This window comes from Camponotus vicinus, unplaced genomic scaffold (genome assembly GCF_025532165.1).
Source record: "Camponotus vicinus isolate PSW18456_S1 unplaced genomic scaffold, iyCamVici1.0 SCAF_1, whole genome shotgun sequence".
NCBI lineage: Eukaryota > Metazoa > Arthropoda > Insecta > Hymenoptera > Formicidae > Camponotus > Camponotus vicinus.
The window spans coordinates 7,866,072-7,882,780 of record NW_028141945.1 but is presented as its reverse complement, the minus strand read 5'-3'; the positions used below and the strand labels follow the sequence as shown (position 1 = coordinate 7,882,780).

General features: G+C 34.4%; 4 protein-coding genes across 8 annotated transcripts in view; 2 read left to right on the top strand and 2 right to left on the bottom strand.

The window, feature by feature from the left end:
• LOC145971360 (uncharacterized) overlaps positions 1–16,709 on the bottom strand; it is a 150,450-nt gene that overhangs the window by 38,088 nt on the left and 95,653 nt on the right. The window lies entirely within an intron of this gene.
• Positions 98–2,118, top strand: LOC145971443 (transmembrane emp24 domain-containing protein 7). The gene is made up of 3 exons (XM_083099094.1): positions 98–447; positions 1,029–1,274; positions 1,353–2,118. Exons 1-3 carry the CDS (start codon positions 292–294, stop codon positions 1,578–1,580), a joined length of 630 nt encoding a protein of 209 aa, XP_082955220.1. The 5' UTR covers positions 98–291; the 3' UTR covers positions 1,581–2,118.
• The window catches only part of LOC145971428 (basic phospholipase A2 10), a 56,127-nt gene continuing 41,837 nt past the window's right edge, over positions 2,420–16,709 (bottom strand). For 3 of the 4 annotated variants that reach the window (XM_083099062.1, XM_083099072.1, XM_083099082.1), the window contains exons 2-5: positions 6,655–6,898; positions 6,401–6,562; positions 6,226–6,335; positions 2,420–6,032 (exon numbers count right to left, since the gene is read on the bottom strand). In XM_083099062.1, the coding sequence (XP_082955188.1) occupies positions 5,866–6,032; positions 6,226–6,335; positions 6,401–6,562; positions 6,655–6,824 (609 nt within the window). In that variant the 5' untranslated portion in view covers positions 6,825–6,898 and the 3' untranslated portion in view covers positions 2,420–5,865. Of the gene's footprint in view, positions 6,033–6,225; positions 6,336–6,400; positions 6,563–6,654; positions 6,899–13,144; positions 14,761–16,709 lie in introns of those variants that run through there. The other variant, XM_083099052.1, reaches the window with a different exon arrangement.
• On the top strand, positions 2,943–5,575 carry LOC145971397 (CDK5 regulatory subunit-associated protein 3). 2 transcript variants are annotated; one of them, XM_083099007.1, is made up of 9 exons: positions 2,943–3,091; positions 3,313–3,487; positions 3,569–3,807; positions 3,889–4,162; positions 4,241–4,371; positions 4,453–4,713; positions 4,785–4,996; positions 5,064–5,235; positions 5,316–5,575. In XM_083099007.1, exons 1-9 carry the CDS (start codon positions 3,086–3,088, stop codon positions 5,385–5,387), a joined length of 1,542 nt encoding a protein of 513 aa, XP_082955133.1. In that variant the 5' UTR covers positions 2,943–3,085; the 3' UTR covers positions 5,388–5,575. The 2 variants fall into 2 exon arrangements, with proteins under 2 accessions (XP_082955133.1, XP_082955142.1); XM_083099016.1 differs by lacking the exons at positions 2,943–3,091; positions 3,569–3,807 and having other exon boundaries at positions 3,352–3,487.

The window sequence follows — 16,709 nt, the reverse complement described above, 5'->3', positions numbered from 1 at the left end:
GCGCTCGTATCTGCCCGCCTATGCCCGCCGTGACGTGAGCGCAGCCACTTCCGCAGCTGCGCGCTGCGCGCTTTTCGTTACGTCGCGCGTCGCGACCGACATCCGGCCACGTTAAAATAGCTTGTTTGCGGGAGAAACCCTCGCCGGGATCTTTCCGACAGAGCCGAGAGCCGAGGTCGAAAAGGCGGAGAGCGCGCTTCCTCGCGTCTTACATCAGTCCCGAGGGTGTCTTAAATGCGCGCGGATCAGTGACAAGACCACAGCCGCGAGAGCGAACTGACCGATTTAAGGATGGGTTGCTGGTCGGTCTGGCTGCTGCTCGTCTCGTTGCTCGGCGCACTCTTGCTCACGGGCGGCGTCGAGTTAACCTTCGAGCTGGCCGACAACGCCAAGGAGTGCTTCTACCAGGAGATCGAGAAGAACGTCTCGTCCACGTTGGAGTTTCAGGTCCGATCGCTGTCGATCAATTGTACATACATATATATATATATATATTTGCGTCGCGATGACACGTCGCTATTATCGGCGGTCGGATCATCGGGGGCCAGAGTTCGCGGCGCAATACTTGTGCGCTTGACTGTAAATTGAACGAACGAGGGGGAAATGAGGCGAATAAAATGTAAATGTGCAAATGATGGAGAATATGCAAATGTCATAAAAAAAATGCAAATATAATATGTGCTTGTGTGTGTTAATGTAATGAGTAGAATTTTATTCCAGTAAAAACTTATTTGTATCGATATTAAATTCTGGCTTCGACACAAGCCTGTTTGTTTCAGCTACATTTTCTTCATTTGCATGTTTAGAGAATGAAAAGGAACGCAGTGTAAAGCAAATTTGGATCTTATACGAATGTTCTTTAGAAATTGAAGGAAAATTTTGTTGCCGATTGAAAGCGATATAGTAATGTTTTTGGCATCGCAATTTTCCTCTCCGTTAGACCTTATATAATTAATTTAAGCTATAATTTCCCAAATTTTGTAAAATAATTTGTGTTGTTTGTAATAATTATTGTTCTTGGTCTTTAGGTGGTTACAGGTGGCCAGTATGATGTAGATGTAATTTTGGAGGCTCCAAATAAGGAGATTATCTATAGTCAAGTGAAGACACAATTTGATTCGCACGTCTTTATACCAACTATATCGGGAGTGTATAAGGCCTGCTTCAGCAATGAATTTTCTACATATTCACATAAACTTGTGTACATGGACTTCCAAGTCGGTGACGAAATGCCGCTTCCTGGTCTTGGAGAACACGTCACAGTAATGACTCAGGTAAGTTATTGTTGGCGCGAATCTTTTTACAATATATATTAATGAAGAACGATATCTCATGTGTCAGTGTTTTTACAGATGGAGTCTTCGGCACAGGAAGTGCACAAGAATTTAATCAGCATCCTCGATTATCAGACGCATCACCGTTTGCGTGAAGCACAAGGTCGCAAACGCGCGGAGGAACTTAATGAACGGGTGCTTTGGTGGTCGGTAATGGAGACAGCTTGCATTCTGTTCATCTCCGTGGGGCAGGTATTCATTTTGAAGAACTTCTTTACGGATCGAAGTCCTTCTCAAAGTTATTAGTGTGATTGCAAAGTAATGGAAAAGGAAAAACTCGTTTACTATCGAGGTACACGATCATCGATCGAATTGTCCTCGTGATGTTTTTTCCATCACCGGTCAAAGTGCCATCGTAATGTCCGCCGGTAATATGTCAAATCTGCACGTTCTCTCAGCGGAACATTCATCGCGAACCTCTTCTGGCAGTCTGCTTCGAATTTTTCGCTGAAAGGACTTGGCGATCGGAATCCAAAGAGCCGGTGAGAAGCACAAAGTGATCTACATCCTCGCGCGTATCGTGAACGTATGCATCGTTCATAGATACTAATTTATATCGAGGATAAGGACATTTGCAACACGGGTGCTGATACAACTCGGAACGATCAGAAGGGACAAGGGTGCAAGCAATAGAAATCTTACACATACCCCTCTCGATGGACACTTTCAAGTTGTACTTATACTGGCCACAGAGACAATATAACGGATACTGAAGGGGACATGGACATCATGTTTTTCTTACTGTGAATGTGTAACATAATAAATTAAAAGATACTTGTGTGTATTACGTTTGTATCGCCTAGCGATCTAATTAATTCCCGTCTTTCGGTACTTGTCGCGCCTTCCATTATTTATTTTAAACATCAGATAAGATAGAAGTTACTTTTAAATAAATGAATCGATTATTTACTTATTTCCTTCGATTTAAAGCGATAATTTTATTTATTCAAAAAATTCTTTTTTAACTCATTAGTTATATATATATATATGAACAACTGCAATAGGCATTCTTTTTTCATACGTGGCAGGTGTGTTTTTCTGCTGCGTATGTGTTATTTGATAAGCGCGTTCACTAGTGTGAAAAATAGGGCAAGTGAGACAACAATCTATATATACATAATTTTTTTTTAATTTCTCTAAAAATTTTCATATATGTATATTATATTAGTTACTTGTTATAATATTTAATTAAGAATCATTCTTACAATTCTATGGAATGGTTTACAAGATTCTTAATTTATATATAAACAATTTTTGTAAAAAATTAATAAAATTTGTGTATCATCGATATATTACGCATTCTCAAATCGTCAATAAACTATTGTTGGTTACAAAAATCATGAAAATTTTGCTACAAAATCACAATTAAAATTATAATCAAAATATATAGCAATAATAAATATTTGATTATTTCTGTTATTTTTTCATTTATTTTTTTTCTCGTTATTTTCTCACATATTTCTATTACTTTAAATATTATTTAAATTTATCTTGATTTTTGTATTTTAAAGGCTGTGTGGATTCTTCTAATTTTATATTACCTAATTAAATATAATTTATATTACTGTGTCTAAATTTTCTTTATTACGTGTCACTCATGTCAAGGAGACAGCCGGTGCTGCAGACAATCGAGTGCGTCACTGTTGTCATATGACGGCAAGAGAAAAACAGCTGTTATAACCTCTGTTATAATTCCAATTGATGACAGACTTACGATTTCTGAAAGAAAGAAGCTCATTAGATTTAGCAATATGCAGGTAAACAGTATTGTATTATTCGAAAATAATGAATTTGTTGTAAAAATAACATAAATTTTAAATATAAACGATATCAAATCGTATATGCATACATATATACACGTGTCAGTCTCGAAGTAAACATCTTGTTAGATTAACAATTTATAGTTGTTTTAATATTTTTATTGTATTACCTGTTAATTTATCTAGAAAATAATATTTATGTATAATTAATTATTTAGGAACAAGATATTCCAATTGACATTAATACTGGAAAGTTATTGGACTGGTTGATTAATCGGAGGCATTGCAAAAAAGACTGGCATACAAACGTCTTGACCATCAGGGAGAAAATTAATAATGCAATACAGAATATGCCTGCCCATGATGGCATTGCATCATTGTTATTTGGCGCTTGTAATTTTTATTAATTTAGCATCTTCTAATCTTCTACAAGCATATGGTTGTAGATTGTTTAATCTTTGTATCTTTTTACAGATATAAATTATTTTTATTGTGTCAAAATTGTAGAAATTTTGAAGGAAACGGAAGCAGACACAAAAAATTTATTTGGTCGTTATGGTTCGCAAAGAATGAAAGATTGGCAAGAGATTTTACGATTGTATGAAAAAGATAATATATATCTTGCCGAAGCTGCACAAATGCTCATAAGAAATGTCAATTACGAGGTCCCCAGTATTAAGAAACAGATACAAAAATTAGAACAATCTTTGATTGTAAATATGTTGATTTATTTGTAATGTTAGTATTTATTTATTATCATTGTATAAATGTTGTATACAAAATTGTATTTGCAGGATTTGGAAAAGAAGGAAGCAGAGTATAAAAAATCAGAAAATATTGCACATACAGAATATAATACACTGTGCAAACAATTAGGTATAACTGGCTACAGCACAGTTAGACATGAACTGATGGAAAAAGTCAAAGAACTGCCAGAAATTTACCAGAGAGTAGCGGAGAAGACAAAGAGTTTAAACAAAGTTGTCGAATTTTATAGTGCATTTGTAGAGTTTACTTTCGGTCAGCAGTATGACAGTAATTGTGTATCTATAATTAAATATGTAATCGGTATGTTACAAAATCATTATTTCAAGAATGTATTAATATTATTTCAAAAGCATAGATATGATAAACATATTTTTATAGAGAAAGGAGACACAACAACGTTCGAATATACTTACGGAGAAGCACCAGCGTCGATAATTGAACCACCTTTAAATATTAAAGCTGATGAAGATGAAAATAATGAAAGAGCTAGTGTAAATGTTGACAGCGATGTATGAATATTTTTGTGTTCTTCAATGACGAGTAAAAATTCCCCCTGATCACATTATTAAAAAGAAAAACATTTTCAACAGACTATTGATTTTGGCAACTTGGATATAAACCAAGAAATTGATTTCGGTGAAGAAGTTAATTTGGACGCAGGCGATATTGATTGGGGAGATGAAGATGTAGAACAACCTGCGGCGGAAATAGACTACAATATCTCTTTGGAGGAATCGGGTATAGTTGTAGAAACAGCGGGTCACGAAGGTGGTGTAGCTACAGGATCTGACGCATACACGATATTGGACAATCCAGTAACGAGATCGGAATTTATCAATCAACTGTTTGAGGTATCGTATATAAATATGTCATACATATAAGATTGATCATTACATTTTAAGTAAATTAAATATTTTTACAGTTAGAGGCATTTTTGAAATTACGTTTATACGAGTTTAAAGGTGATGACAGGAACAACCTCTTGAGTTTTAGTCAGATGCAAAATGCTTCGCCTATTCTGCAACTTTCCACCACAGAGACCACTCAGAATATGCTGGACAATGTTCAAATTGTGCTTTCTGAGATATTACATAGCAATGTACAGCATTTGCATAATATCAAACATTATTCAAGGTATGTTTATAATTGTATACAAAAATAAAATTCTTATAGATATATAATGTTCATATTTTCATCACAGGTATGTGGATGTAGTGACTGCCACTTTAAAGCAAAAATTAAACCTGATTGATAGAATGGTAACCCAACAAGAATCCATGCGACAAAAGCAAGAAGATGCGCAGAATCAAATCGATAAATTGCGTCCACTATTAAAACTTGTTATACAAAGAACTAAAGAGCTGCAAACAGAGGTATGTATCTTCGTTGTCTCGCAATACTGCACTTTTCGGAGATGAAGTTTTGTTACTTTTTATATTGTACTTAATTACAGATAGAGCAAGACATTTCCAAGAGATACAAAAATAGAATGGTACATTTGACCGGAGGTGTAAATACGTTGTAAATGTCGAGAAACGGAATTGTTGAATTAATGTTCAATGTAAGTAATTTTTAAATTAAAGCAACACATGCGCGAAAACGAATCGATTTTGCTAATATAGAATGTATCACGTAATTTTTTATAGTTATACATACTTATTTCTTTGACGGTATATAAATAATGATGAAATAAACATTGCAATATTATGATAACCATTATTGATGTAATATGACCTTTTTATCTTTAAGCGCAAAGTAAAGACGCAATTTTTTCAGAAATAATCAATATTCTTTTTGGATATTGAAGTTTATTGCCTTTGATTTGATTAATTGGTTTTTTATCATACATATATAAATAGTAAAAGTTGCATGTGAAACATTTTTTATCTCGAAAGTTAAACCTTACAACGCAAAATGAGTTTATCGTATTTTTTTAATCGTATGATTCGTCTTTCAACCGAGATATCATTTCCAAAAAAAAAAAAGAAAAAAAAATTAGTAATTTATATAATCATGAAAAGATTCTGCACGAGTCTCCAGGCTGACGAGGTACATACTGCTTTGGTGGTAGGACAAGGGTATTTTTTCAGACACTCGGCTAACGAGCGATCGCATTCGCACAAACGTTGAGCGCAAGATCCCGATCCTCCCCAGCTTCCATGTTCAACCGCTGCAACAAAGATTTAACGCGCGAACTGTTTTATCTTATCGCGTCGCATTATTGCATTATACGCGTCGAAAACATAAATATATCAAGTTGGTTGGCTTGAAAAAATGTTGTATCAAAGATATATTTTAATCTTTCATAAGAGAAACAAGATGCATTGAATGCGGAAAAATGAAATGATAATCAATAAACATACCGCAAACCGGTTTGTAACCGTGATAACACCTCCAATAATACGGTACAAAGTATTCCGAGAACATTGGACACTCTGTGGCATCGTAGCACCAATCGTGCATCTTGCAGCATCTGAAGCATTTTATTTTTAGACTTATGTATTTGTATTTTTTTCCATATATAGATAAATAACGTACTGATCTATGCCATCGATGACATAACCGGATCCTAAAAATCCGCAGTAACAACCGTATCCCTTGTAAGCTAAAGGATTACACCCCGTGGCGCATACCACCATGTTATAGAGATGTATCACCCCTCTCTTGAATCTTGCATGGCCCGTCGTCTTCTTGCTCGTCCTAAAATCGCGCAATCTTCGTATCAGTTTGTTATTGAATTCGTGAGGAGAATTTTTATTTCAGTTACGCACTGATTGCCTCGATGCACTTACGCGATAGATCGAGCTCTCGTGTTATTCAACGCGGTATCAAACTGCGACGACACGTGGACGAAGATATCTTTGTCGTAATCACGAGTCGAGGGAGTGCTCCAGGGGTCACCGCTACGACCAATGTAAAGGTTGTCTCCCTGATTTTCTGCATCCTTTATATCATTATTCATATACGAATAATCGTAATCCTCTTGGCGCGTTCGCGCACCTCCGAGTATCTTATAAACATCTGGCGTACCGTTACCTGCAATTGCCGTAACCGCCGATAAACTAAATACATAGCGATCGCATAGAATCGCACACAACGAGAGAGCACATCTATTTGCCATATACAGTTATAATCGTAGTAATAAAATAATATACAGTTATCCTAGATCTAGCCAGATTTATATGTTACTTTTATTTCATTTATTTATTCGGAGCATTTGTAGTCGAATGAGAAAGTGTGACGAATTAATTATTAATCACTAATAATTACCTATCGATTAAAAACTATTGACTATCAATTGATTACTATGATAAATATTTTTATATAAAGATTACGTGCGATGTATATTTTTCTAGAGATAAAAATAGAGAATGTGTTAACAATGTCAATTTATCTTCAGTAATTCCAGCGTGATGCGAATTCGAAAGTGCTTGTATTTTCCGAGCCGTTAAGTATTCAATGCGTAAAAATGTGTTTTGTACGATGGTTTTCGTAAACGTCGAAAATCGTATTTCGCCTTGAGCTAGACCCGCTTAGCGTAAAACTACTCTCATTTATCCTACTTCTGATCTTCTTTCAACGGTTTTCTCGACAATCTTCTATAAATGCCGAGAAAATTGCGGCACATCCAACTTTCTGTCGAACGATCGCGTAACGAAATGTCGAGAGCATTTTCCGTTTTCACTTTTTAGATTATCCTTTTTACCAGTTCGATGAGATACGTGTAGAATATATTTCTCGCGCAAATTTCATTACGTTTCGAGATTATTTTTAATATATTGCAATACATTCGGAGAAAAAAAGCGACAATCTTCTATAAATGCCGAGAAAATTGCGGCGCATCCAATTTTTTGTCGAACGATCGCATAAAACGAAATGTTGGGGGAGCATTTTTCGTTTTCATTTTTTAGATTATTTTTGCTACCAGTTCGACGAGATACATGTAGAATATATCTCTCGCACAAATTTTATTGCGTGTTTCGAGATTATTTTTTATGTATTGCATACATTCGAAGAAAAAAAGCGAACACATTTTGTATATAATTAAGTTGAAACCGATAACCTTGAATTCTTCTCGCGATAAAAATGATGTACGAGTATATGACTCCATTTTTTTCTTAAAAAAAATTATCTTATCGTATAAGTTATTTAACATTCAATAGCTATTTCATCATATATTAAACACATTTATGCAATTAATTTCATACATAAGTTACTCTGATAACACCGAAAATAATTAAATCTTAATATTGTGTGGTATTCTCTGTTTTTTTTAAAGTATTACTTCTTTCAAGCTGTACCTATATACACATTTATCGAAATTATAATATTTATAATTTTTTATTGAATTTTATTTTTTATTCAATATTTGTATGATTTATTTTTTATAAGAAAGTAAGCAAAAAGACAAAAAGCAGTTGCGTTTCTGATCTGTGCAGATAAGGAAAGAAAATTATGTCGCAATTTTTTTTCTCTTTCTAAAGTATATAATGTTGGTTCTATCTTTATATGTTTCTGGGAAAATTATACATCTTTCTGTCAAAAATATTATATCTCTGTGTTATATATTTGCTCGTTGACATACATTTAAAAATGCGTTATTTATATTACGAGAGGATAAACCATAGACATATACAGGGTGTCGTAGACCACCTGTACACCCCTTTTCTTTCAAAAACTAAGCATTTTAGAGAAAAACGTTTTCGACAAAAATTGTATGGTTTTGAGGGGAACATAAGATGGTGTCATTGGTTTGACCTTGGATGGCATCGTTAAGGTGAGGTGAAGGACACCTTTAATTTCTTAAATGGAACTACCTATTTTTTATTGCATATTCTTATAGCTTATGTCGAGAGCTTTCCAAAACACTATAATAAAGTATTTTTTCATCAAGTACTTTTCGAGTTATAAGGCTTGAAATAATTTCTTAATTTTACATAAACCATAAAATATCTAGTAAAATATTCATTTTTCGATTATCTTACCTTAATACTGTTATGTACAAAATAATGAGAGGAATCAATTGGTGTAAAGAAAACACATAAATGTTTCGAAAAAAAAAAAATGTAATTGTTAATTGCAAATTACATTTTTTTTTTCGAAACAATTTTGTGTTTTCTTTACACCAATTGATTCCTCTCATTATTTTGTACGTAAAAGTATTAAGGTAAGATAATCGAAAAATGAATATTTTACAAGATATTTTACGGTTTATGTAAAATTAAGAAATTATTTCAAGCCTCATAACTCAAAAAGTACTTAACGAAAAGGTACTTAATTATAGTGTTTTGGAAAGCTCTCGAGATAAGCTACAAGAGTGTGCAAAAATATATAGGGTGTTCCATTTAAAAAAATTGAAGTGACCTTCACGTGACCTTCAAATGACTCTTCAAGGTCAAACCAATGGTACCGTCTTATGGCCCCTTTGAAACCAAACAACTTTTGCCTGAAACATTTTTTTCTAAAATGCACCGTTTGTGAGATATTTAGGGGTTTCCACACTTTTGACAAACCCTGTATGTGTATATATCTTGAAAAGTGCCATATGCCATAGGCCGGAATTCATAGTCCGATCTTATATTCAAGATTGTTTTAAGTCTGGTCTTAGGTCGTCTTAAGATTCTGTTCAGTCAATGAAATAGCCGTATAACATTTTCAAACCTTACTTAAGATGATCTTGAATATAAGATCGGACTATGAATTCCGGCTATAGTTGCGATTAATATATAACACATTCCAATGGGTTACTATGTCATGTATAAATTGTACATTATATATAGTTACACTATGGCGTCCAAGTTAGCAGTCTAGGTATAGTATATATGTCTATGGGATAAACACACGACTTATCCTCGTATTTGCGAATGAAAAAGTTATACAAAAGATATTGTAATTTCCTTATAAATATGTAACTTGAAGAAAGTGATGTGCTTTATACATATAAATTAAAAAAATTATAAATCATTAGATAATTATTCAATCTTATGATACTTATTAGGAAAGAAAGTTATATATACACGATACTGAAGTTTAATTATCTTTGATATTACCAGAATAAGAGTAATTATCAAAATGTATCAGCATATGTTGTGTTCTTCTCTGATGTAGTGAATTGAAATTATAAAAATCGTTACACACACGCGCACACACATACATAAATATTTCTCTATCCACGGGTGTTATCACATACTTAAGGATTAAATTGTATCGAGGATGGAAATGGTCAACGAATTCTCTTTTTTACAAATGAACATTTCTTTCTTCAACATAACGTAAACAATTTCGTCCGAACGATTTATTTTCCATATGTAATCATTTCTCTGTTTCGTTTATTGTCTAATTCTAATTTAAAACAATTTAATTCAATATTTAAACTAATAATTCACCAATCCTGTTATTTCGGAAAATGCAACCGGAGCGTTTCGGTTCACGATGCATGGATACTTCGGGCATAAGAATAAAATACGTTCTCGCGTATACAGTGCGGAACGTATATGTAGTCTCTAATATCGAAGAATTTTTGCTAGAAACATTTGAAAATTATATTTACCTTCGCAGAATTTTACGGAAAAGATTCACATATTCTGATATTTATGACATTTTTTATATGTTTGTAATATTTGTGGATATTCAAATATGATTTTACATATAAAAATTAAGCAGTAAACCTAAACACATAAAAGTGTGCGGTAATGCCTATGAATTCTTAATTTTTAATCTCATGATTTAATGATTTAATCTCATTGTACAAATTACTATTTGCAGTCTTTCGCTAGAATTTGTAGTAATATCTATTTTAATGAAATATTCTGTTATTCTTTTCGTCTTTTATGCAAAAGACTCAGACAGTAATTATGAAAGAGAAAGATAATGGGCAGCTAGATACAAATTATTACAGATATTGCAATAATATTATATAGTATGAGGAGAAAATAGCGAATTATTAATGCAAATGTTAATAAAACAGTCTCTTTATCCTTTTTTATATAAGACAAATGTGAGAAAAAATTTATCTTATATAAAAACAGTAAAGAAATTTTAAATTTATTAATAACCAAGACTATTTACTTAAAAATTCTAATATCAATAATCGCAGATTTTTAAAGTTGTTGCAATAACGCGATGAAATTATAATGGTAACAGATCAGTTAGATAATTAAAGAGACAATTAGCGAGCCACGTGCATACAGAAACATTGTAGTAGTATAGTTACTGTAACGAATTATTGTAACTGTACACAACTTGTTACAGTTGACGCGTCTCGCGAGATTATACACCGTTTTATCGTCATCATATTTCTCTCTCTCTCTCTTTCTCTTTTTTTCTTGCGGTTGGAACTGCTCAACGACAAGTAAATTGAAATCGCGAAATGAAACGACGCGATCGAATCACGGCTTTTTAACAGCTCCATGGTAACAATCAACGACTGGCGTCATAATGCTTCGCAACGTTAATTAGTCTGACGCGATAGTCTCTATAATCCACGTAACACAATTCCTTTTTGCTCGCGGTTTCCATGGCACAGCCACGTAAAAATTTAATACGTCGATTTCCTCCCTTAGAAGTACGCGAAGGCGAATAAAGTCAGCATAGAAGTCAAGCTTCAAACGAGATTCTATCGTAAATATGGGATTTTCCAAAATAAATTCAATTAATGGAAAATACCGCGATATTATATAAAATGTTACACGAAAATCAACTGTTCAAAAATAAATATAAGAAACAAATATTACGAAGAGACGAATTTAATTTGCGAGACACGTGCAAAGCTCGAATTTTCAAGCGATATAAGGTAGAAGAGAAATAATTTTAAAAGGAGAAACTAATGCGAAAAGGATCCCACTCATTATTCAAATTGCTGTGTACGGTAATTTTTGAGGTCTCATTAAACAAATTAATTATGCCTGCATTATTTTCCTTCGTCGCGAACAAAGTTATCTTTTTAGGTCACTTGACCTGAATGGGCGTCTCATTGTCGTTGATGCACGTGTGAATCAACTTAATTAGAAATGAAACTTGCTTTTTAGATCTGATATGCAATTCTGTACGCATTTTTCTAAGAGAACTATGCATCTATTGCTGATTTTATTATGATAAAATAATTTCACGAGTACATGATTAGAGCAATGACTAATGTCTACTGTATTAATAAAAAGCGAGAAAATGGTGTGTAAATTTTTTACACTAAAAGAAGGAGATAATTGTGTATGTCTCCCACGCATATTGTGTACTTTACATTGATGATTAACAATAGAAATAGCATATTTGCGAAAATATCGAAAATTAAGAAAAATACGAAAGAAAAGTATTAATAAAACTTTTACAATTAGTAATATTTTTTTCATATACAATTAAATAAAATTTATGTCTGCATGCAATATTATTTATATAATTTTGCTTTTTATATATTGAATTTTTTATTTATGACTTTGCGTTATAAGCGCAATCATTAATAAAATGTAAAAAAGACAAACAATATGAGAACAAAAATATGTTTGATACATAAATACCTTTATCCTTTGAATAGTATGATACTAATATTAATATTTGATATATATTTTTTTAAATTATCTACATAGAGTTATATTACATGTTATAGTTGTACAGTACTATTGATTTAATAAAATAAATTATTGATTCCATGTAATTTCAGAATTTAATACTGAATTGTAATGTGTTTGTTATGTTTAATGAATTGTGTAACAGAGATATAATAACGTAAAGCAAACTTGTTGATTCTATATTTCTTGCGTAATGTCAATCGCGATTTTTCTTTAACATATTATTTTAAATCTCATTTTACTATTTCTAAATCGCGACAAAGAATTTTATAATTATAATTATTATATGCGCCATGTATTTTTTTTAATATGTACATTTATTCTCATTTGCATGCATTTTACTTCTTCAAGTATTTCCTGTATTTTTACATGACATATGTATAAATTGATAAATAAAATTTCATCTTCAATTATAAATCGCTTATAAGATAATCAAGTAAAAAATAAACCGCTTTCATGTCATTTCGCTTTCTTTTTATATAATCTTTCAGTCAGTGTAGTTTTCAATTATCTGTCAATCAATGTAGTTTTGAAATTATAATATAAAAATTTTCTCCTAAACTTCCTATCTCGGACTATTGTGTCTTTCAAAAAATAATTTGGACAAACAGAGAGTTGAATCCTGAGTAGTGCTTTTCCCTTTCTATCTCAGACGATTCTTGTAGCACCCAAAATTAATTCGAAAAAAGGTGAATCTCCCGTTGACATCAGTAATGCTCACCTCTGGCATCGAGGACGAGCAACATTCCGGATAGAAGGAGAACGCATAGGATTTTTCCGCATCGACAAGACGATCGATCCACCCGCGGCGGATCGCGGCCACGTGCGACATCGAATCTTTCGCGGTACATGGAGCACGTTTTCCACTCGATGGCGAGAGCGGATCCGGGCTTGATTCGGACGCCCTTCGTGTCACCTGCGTATCGCCCTTGGTTCATCCGGCGTGGAAGCACTACTCTTCACGTGTCGCCGCATCGGGAAAATTGCAGCGGGTCACAAGGCGTCTTGTTACACGGCTTCTACCGCACCACCGGTTGGCGGTTCATTACCACGTCCGTTGATTAACGCTAATTCGCCCTTCGCAGTGATGTAATCACCGAGGCAATCCGAGAAAGCGCGTATCGCGATAGATCAATTAACGCGGCCACGATGTTGCCCTTTCACCAGCGACGTCTTCTTTCCTCAAATGTCCGCGTAGAGTGAAAACTAAACTGAAAAAGGCCACGTAGACAATCATTGTCATCCGAGCAAAGTCTTGGACGAATACTCCCGTACGATACGAGGAGTGTCCTTTTTCCCGCGTGTTGCATTCAACTTGCTGGAATTTAATAACGTGGACCGCGGCTTTTGCGGCTCACATATCTACACGCGTCCTAGCTTAGGGCATAAATCAACGTAGCACCTCGAAAGAAAGCTTCCATGAAAGTTTACAGGATTTACGCGTCCGCGTTATTACGTTACGGTGCTATTTTATGAACAAATCGCGCTGGATAATCCCGAGCTTTCGCCCAAGCACGCTTTATTATCGCGCAAATTCGATCATTTTTCCTCGATTTCCTTCGATTTCCGATCGCGAACAATACCTTTTGATTCAAAAGTGCTTCTCTTCGTAGACACTAAAAACTTTGTTTAGGGACTTTAAGATAACAACACGATTTACTTCCAAGTTTCTCATACAGCAAAGATCCACTTTGGCAACGAGAGACCAACAAAGTACTAACTGTTTCTTATCAGACACGGCAGCATCGTTTCCCTCCACACGACCTTTCCTTCCACTTTTCGCCGACCTCCTTAGATACACACCGTGATCTTGGGTACACCACTTGGTTTAACTCGGTGACCTCGAGAGCGTCCATCGAGAGTGTGACTGAGTGCTCGACTCGAGGATCGTCTTTGCCGAGTCCTATAGTCGCACTACCATCCAGTCTTGGTCTAGGAAATCTGCGCTGTTACACTTTCGTCGGCTTCCTCGTAGAAGAAGGAGAAGAGAAAGAGAGTGAGAGAGATCGTTAGAGTCTTTCCGTTGACCGCGCGATCTTTAATTCTTCCGCGCTCTAAATTCGTTAGCCGTGACTTTTTCCAGCAACTCGCTCGAATTTAAAGGGCGAACAGCGAGATACATTTCGGATCTTGTTTCGGAATACTAGATGCGTGAAATCGACGCTGCGGTGTTGACATTTACATACGACCACGCTCAAGGCACGAAGTGTAATGTGTCGCGACACGACTCATGTTCTTATGGCACACTTTAATGATATTAAAGTATGATTTACGGATTAGCGTCAAGATCAATCAAACGGTAATCATGTAATGTGTGTGAATATCCAAACAAATTTTAAATTAATTTGTTTTCAACTAAGATATTTTTATACATTACATAAAGATTTGTTCTTAATTTTTGAAATTATTAAGACAAAAAAATTTTTTTAAACGCAACTATTTAGCGAGTAAAAAATTTTATAATTCTTCAAATAAAACTCGTACACATAATAACATCTGTATCTGTGATGCGTTAATTTACGACGAAATCTGGACGTAGATAAATCTAAGCTCAAGATGAAGAGGTTGAGATGCAACAGGTTACGCGACTGTTTTTTGCGCTTATGTTAAAAGTACGTAAATTGCAACCGACGAGTGATACGTACAATTAGAACTCACGGCTATTTATTTTTCTAGCAAAATGCGCACGTTATAATTATATAAGCAAGAATAATGCTCGTTATGAATTGCAGTTATCATCTGCTAATCATCCTCGCATAATATTAATGCAATCGCGGATGACGTAAATAATAAATTTGCAATTTGTAAGTAATTATTAGAAAATGACGTAGGGACATATGATTTAAATTTCAAAACGCGCGAGATAATGTTTGAGCTTAAATCGTCTACATATACAGGGTGGCCGATTTATCTGAAGACATTGAAATATCTCAAAAACTAAGCCCAGCAAACAAAAATGTTTCAGACAAAAGTTGTATGGTTTCGAGGAGGACATAAGATGGTACCATTGGTTTGACCTTGAAGAGTTATTTGAAGGTCACATGAAGGTCACCTTCAATTTCTTAAATGGAACCTACTATTTGTCATTGCATATTCTTGTAGCTTATCTCGAGAGTTTTCCAAAACACTATAATTAAGTACCTTTTCGTTAAGTACTTTTTGAGTTATGAGGCTTGAAATAATTTCTTAATTTTACATAAACCGTAAAATAGCTTGTAAAATATTCATTTTTCGATTATCTTACCTTAATACTTTTATGTACAAAATAATGAGAGGAATCAATTGGTGTAAAGAAAACACATAGTTGTTTTTAAGAAAAAATATGGAATTGTTAATTGCAAATTACATATTTTTTCTTCAAAACAACTATGTGTTTTCTTTATACCAATTGATTCCTCTCATTATTTTGTACGTAAAAGTATTAAGGTAAGATAATCGAAAAATGAATATTTTACAAGATATTTTACGGTTTATGTAAAATTAAGAAATTATTTCAAGCCTCATAACTCAAAAAGTACTTAACGAAAAGGTACTTAATTATAGTGTTTTGGAAAGCTCTCGAGATAAGCTACAAGAATATGCAATGACAAATAGTAGGTTCCATTTAAGAAATTGAAGGTGACCTTCATGTGACCTTCAAATAACTCTTCAAGGTCAAACCAATGATACCATCTTATGTCCCCCTCGAAACCATACAACTTTTGTCTGAAACATTTTTGTTTGCTGGGCTTAGTTTTTGAGATATTTCAATGTTTTCAGATAAATCGGCCACCCTGTATGTATAACGCGAACAAACTTCCTTATAATTGAATGGAACATAAAGTCTGATACCTTAAGAAAATATTTGCAGTTCACATAAATTAATTTAAAAAGAGATCTTTTAGGATCTTCTTACTCCTCCTCCATTCATGCTATCATTTGCTACATATTTTTATCATTTTAACATTTTTATCAAGCAGGAGTTAAAATTCAGAGAGCACTCTGAGGGAGAACAGTAGTAAGACTAGGCGGGTTCTAACCCTTGGGCCCCGGGGGGGGTGAAGGGCGAGGGGGAACCGCGACGGGGGGGTGCTGTCACGTGCGCGGGAGGTGTGACGTCACGTGCGGGGGAGGGGGGATCCGCGGCGCGAGCGATGGACGAGGGGGTCCGCGCGGGGAAGGGGGATCCGCGGAAAGAAGACGGTGGTGTGAGAAGGATAGCGCTACGTGTAGGAAAAGGATAGCGCTAAGTGTGTGAAGAGGACAGTGCGACAAGGATGGCATCGACGTGCGACAAGGATGATGTC

Coding starts and splice junctions, on each gene's coding strand:
- LOC145971443 (XM_083099094.1), top strand. CDS start 292: ATGGGTTGCTGGTCGGTCTGGCTGCTGCTCGTCTCGTTGCTCGGCGCA. Junction 448..1,028: donor CGTCCACGTTGGAGTTTCAG/GTCCGATCGCTG, acceptor CTTGGTCTTTAG/GTGGTTACAGGTGGCCAGTA. Junction 1,275..1,352: donor ACGTCACAGTAATGACTCAG/GTAAGTTATTGT, acceptor GTGTTTTTACAG/ATGGAGTCTTCGGCACAGGA.
- LOC145971397 (XM_083099007.1), top strand. Junction 3,488..3,568: donor ATCATTGTTATTTGGCGCTT/GTAATTTTTATT, acceptor ATCTTTTTACAG/ATATAAATTATTTTTATTGT. Junction 4,372..4,452: donor GTGTAAATGTTGACAGCGAT/GTATGAATATTT, acceptor CATTTTCAACAG/ACTATTGATTTTGGCAACTT.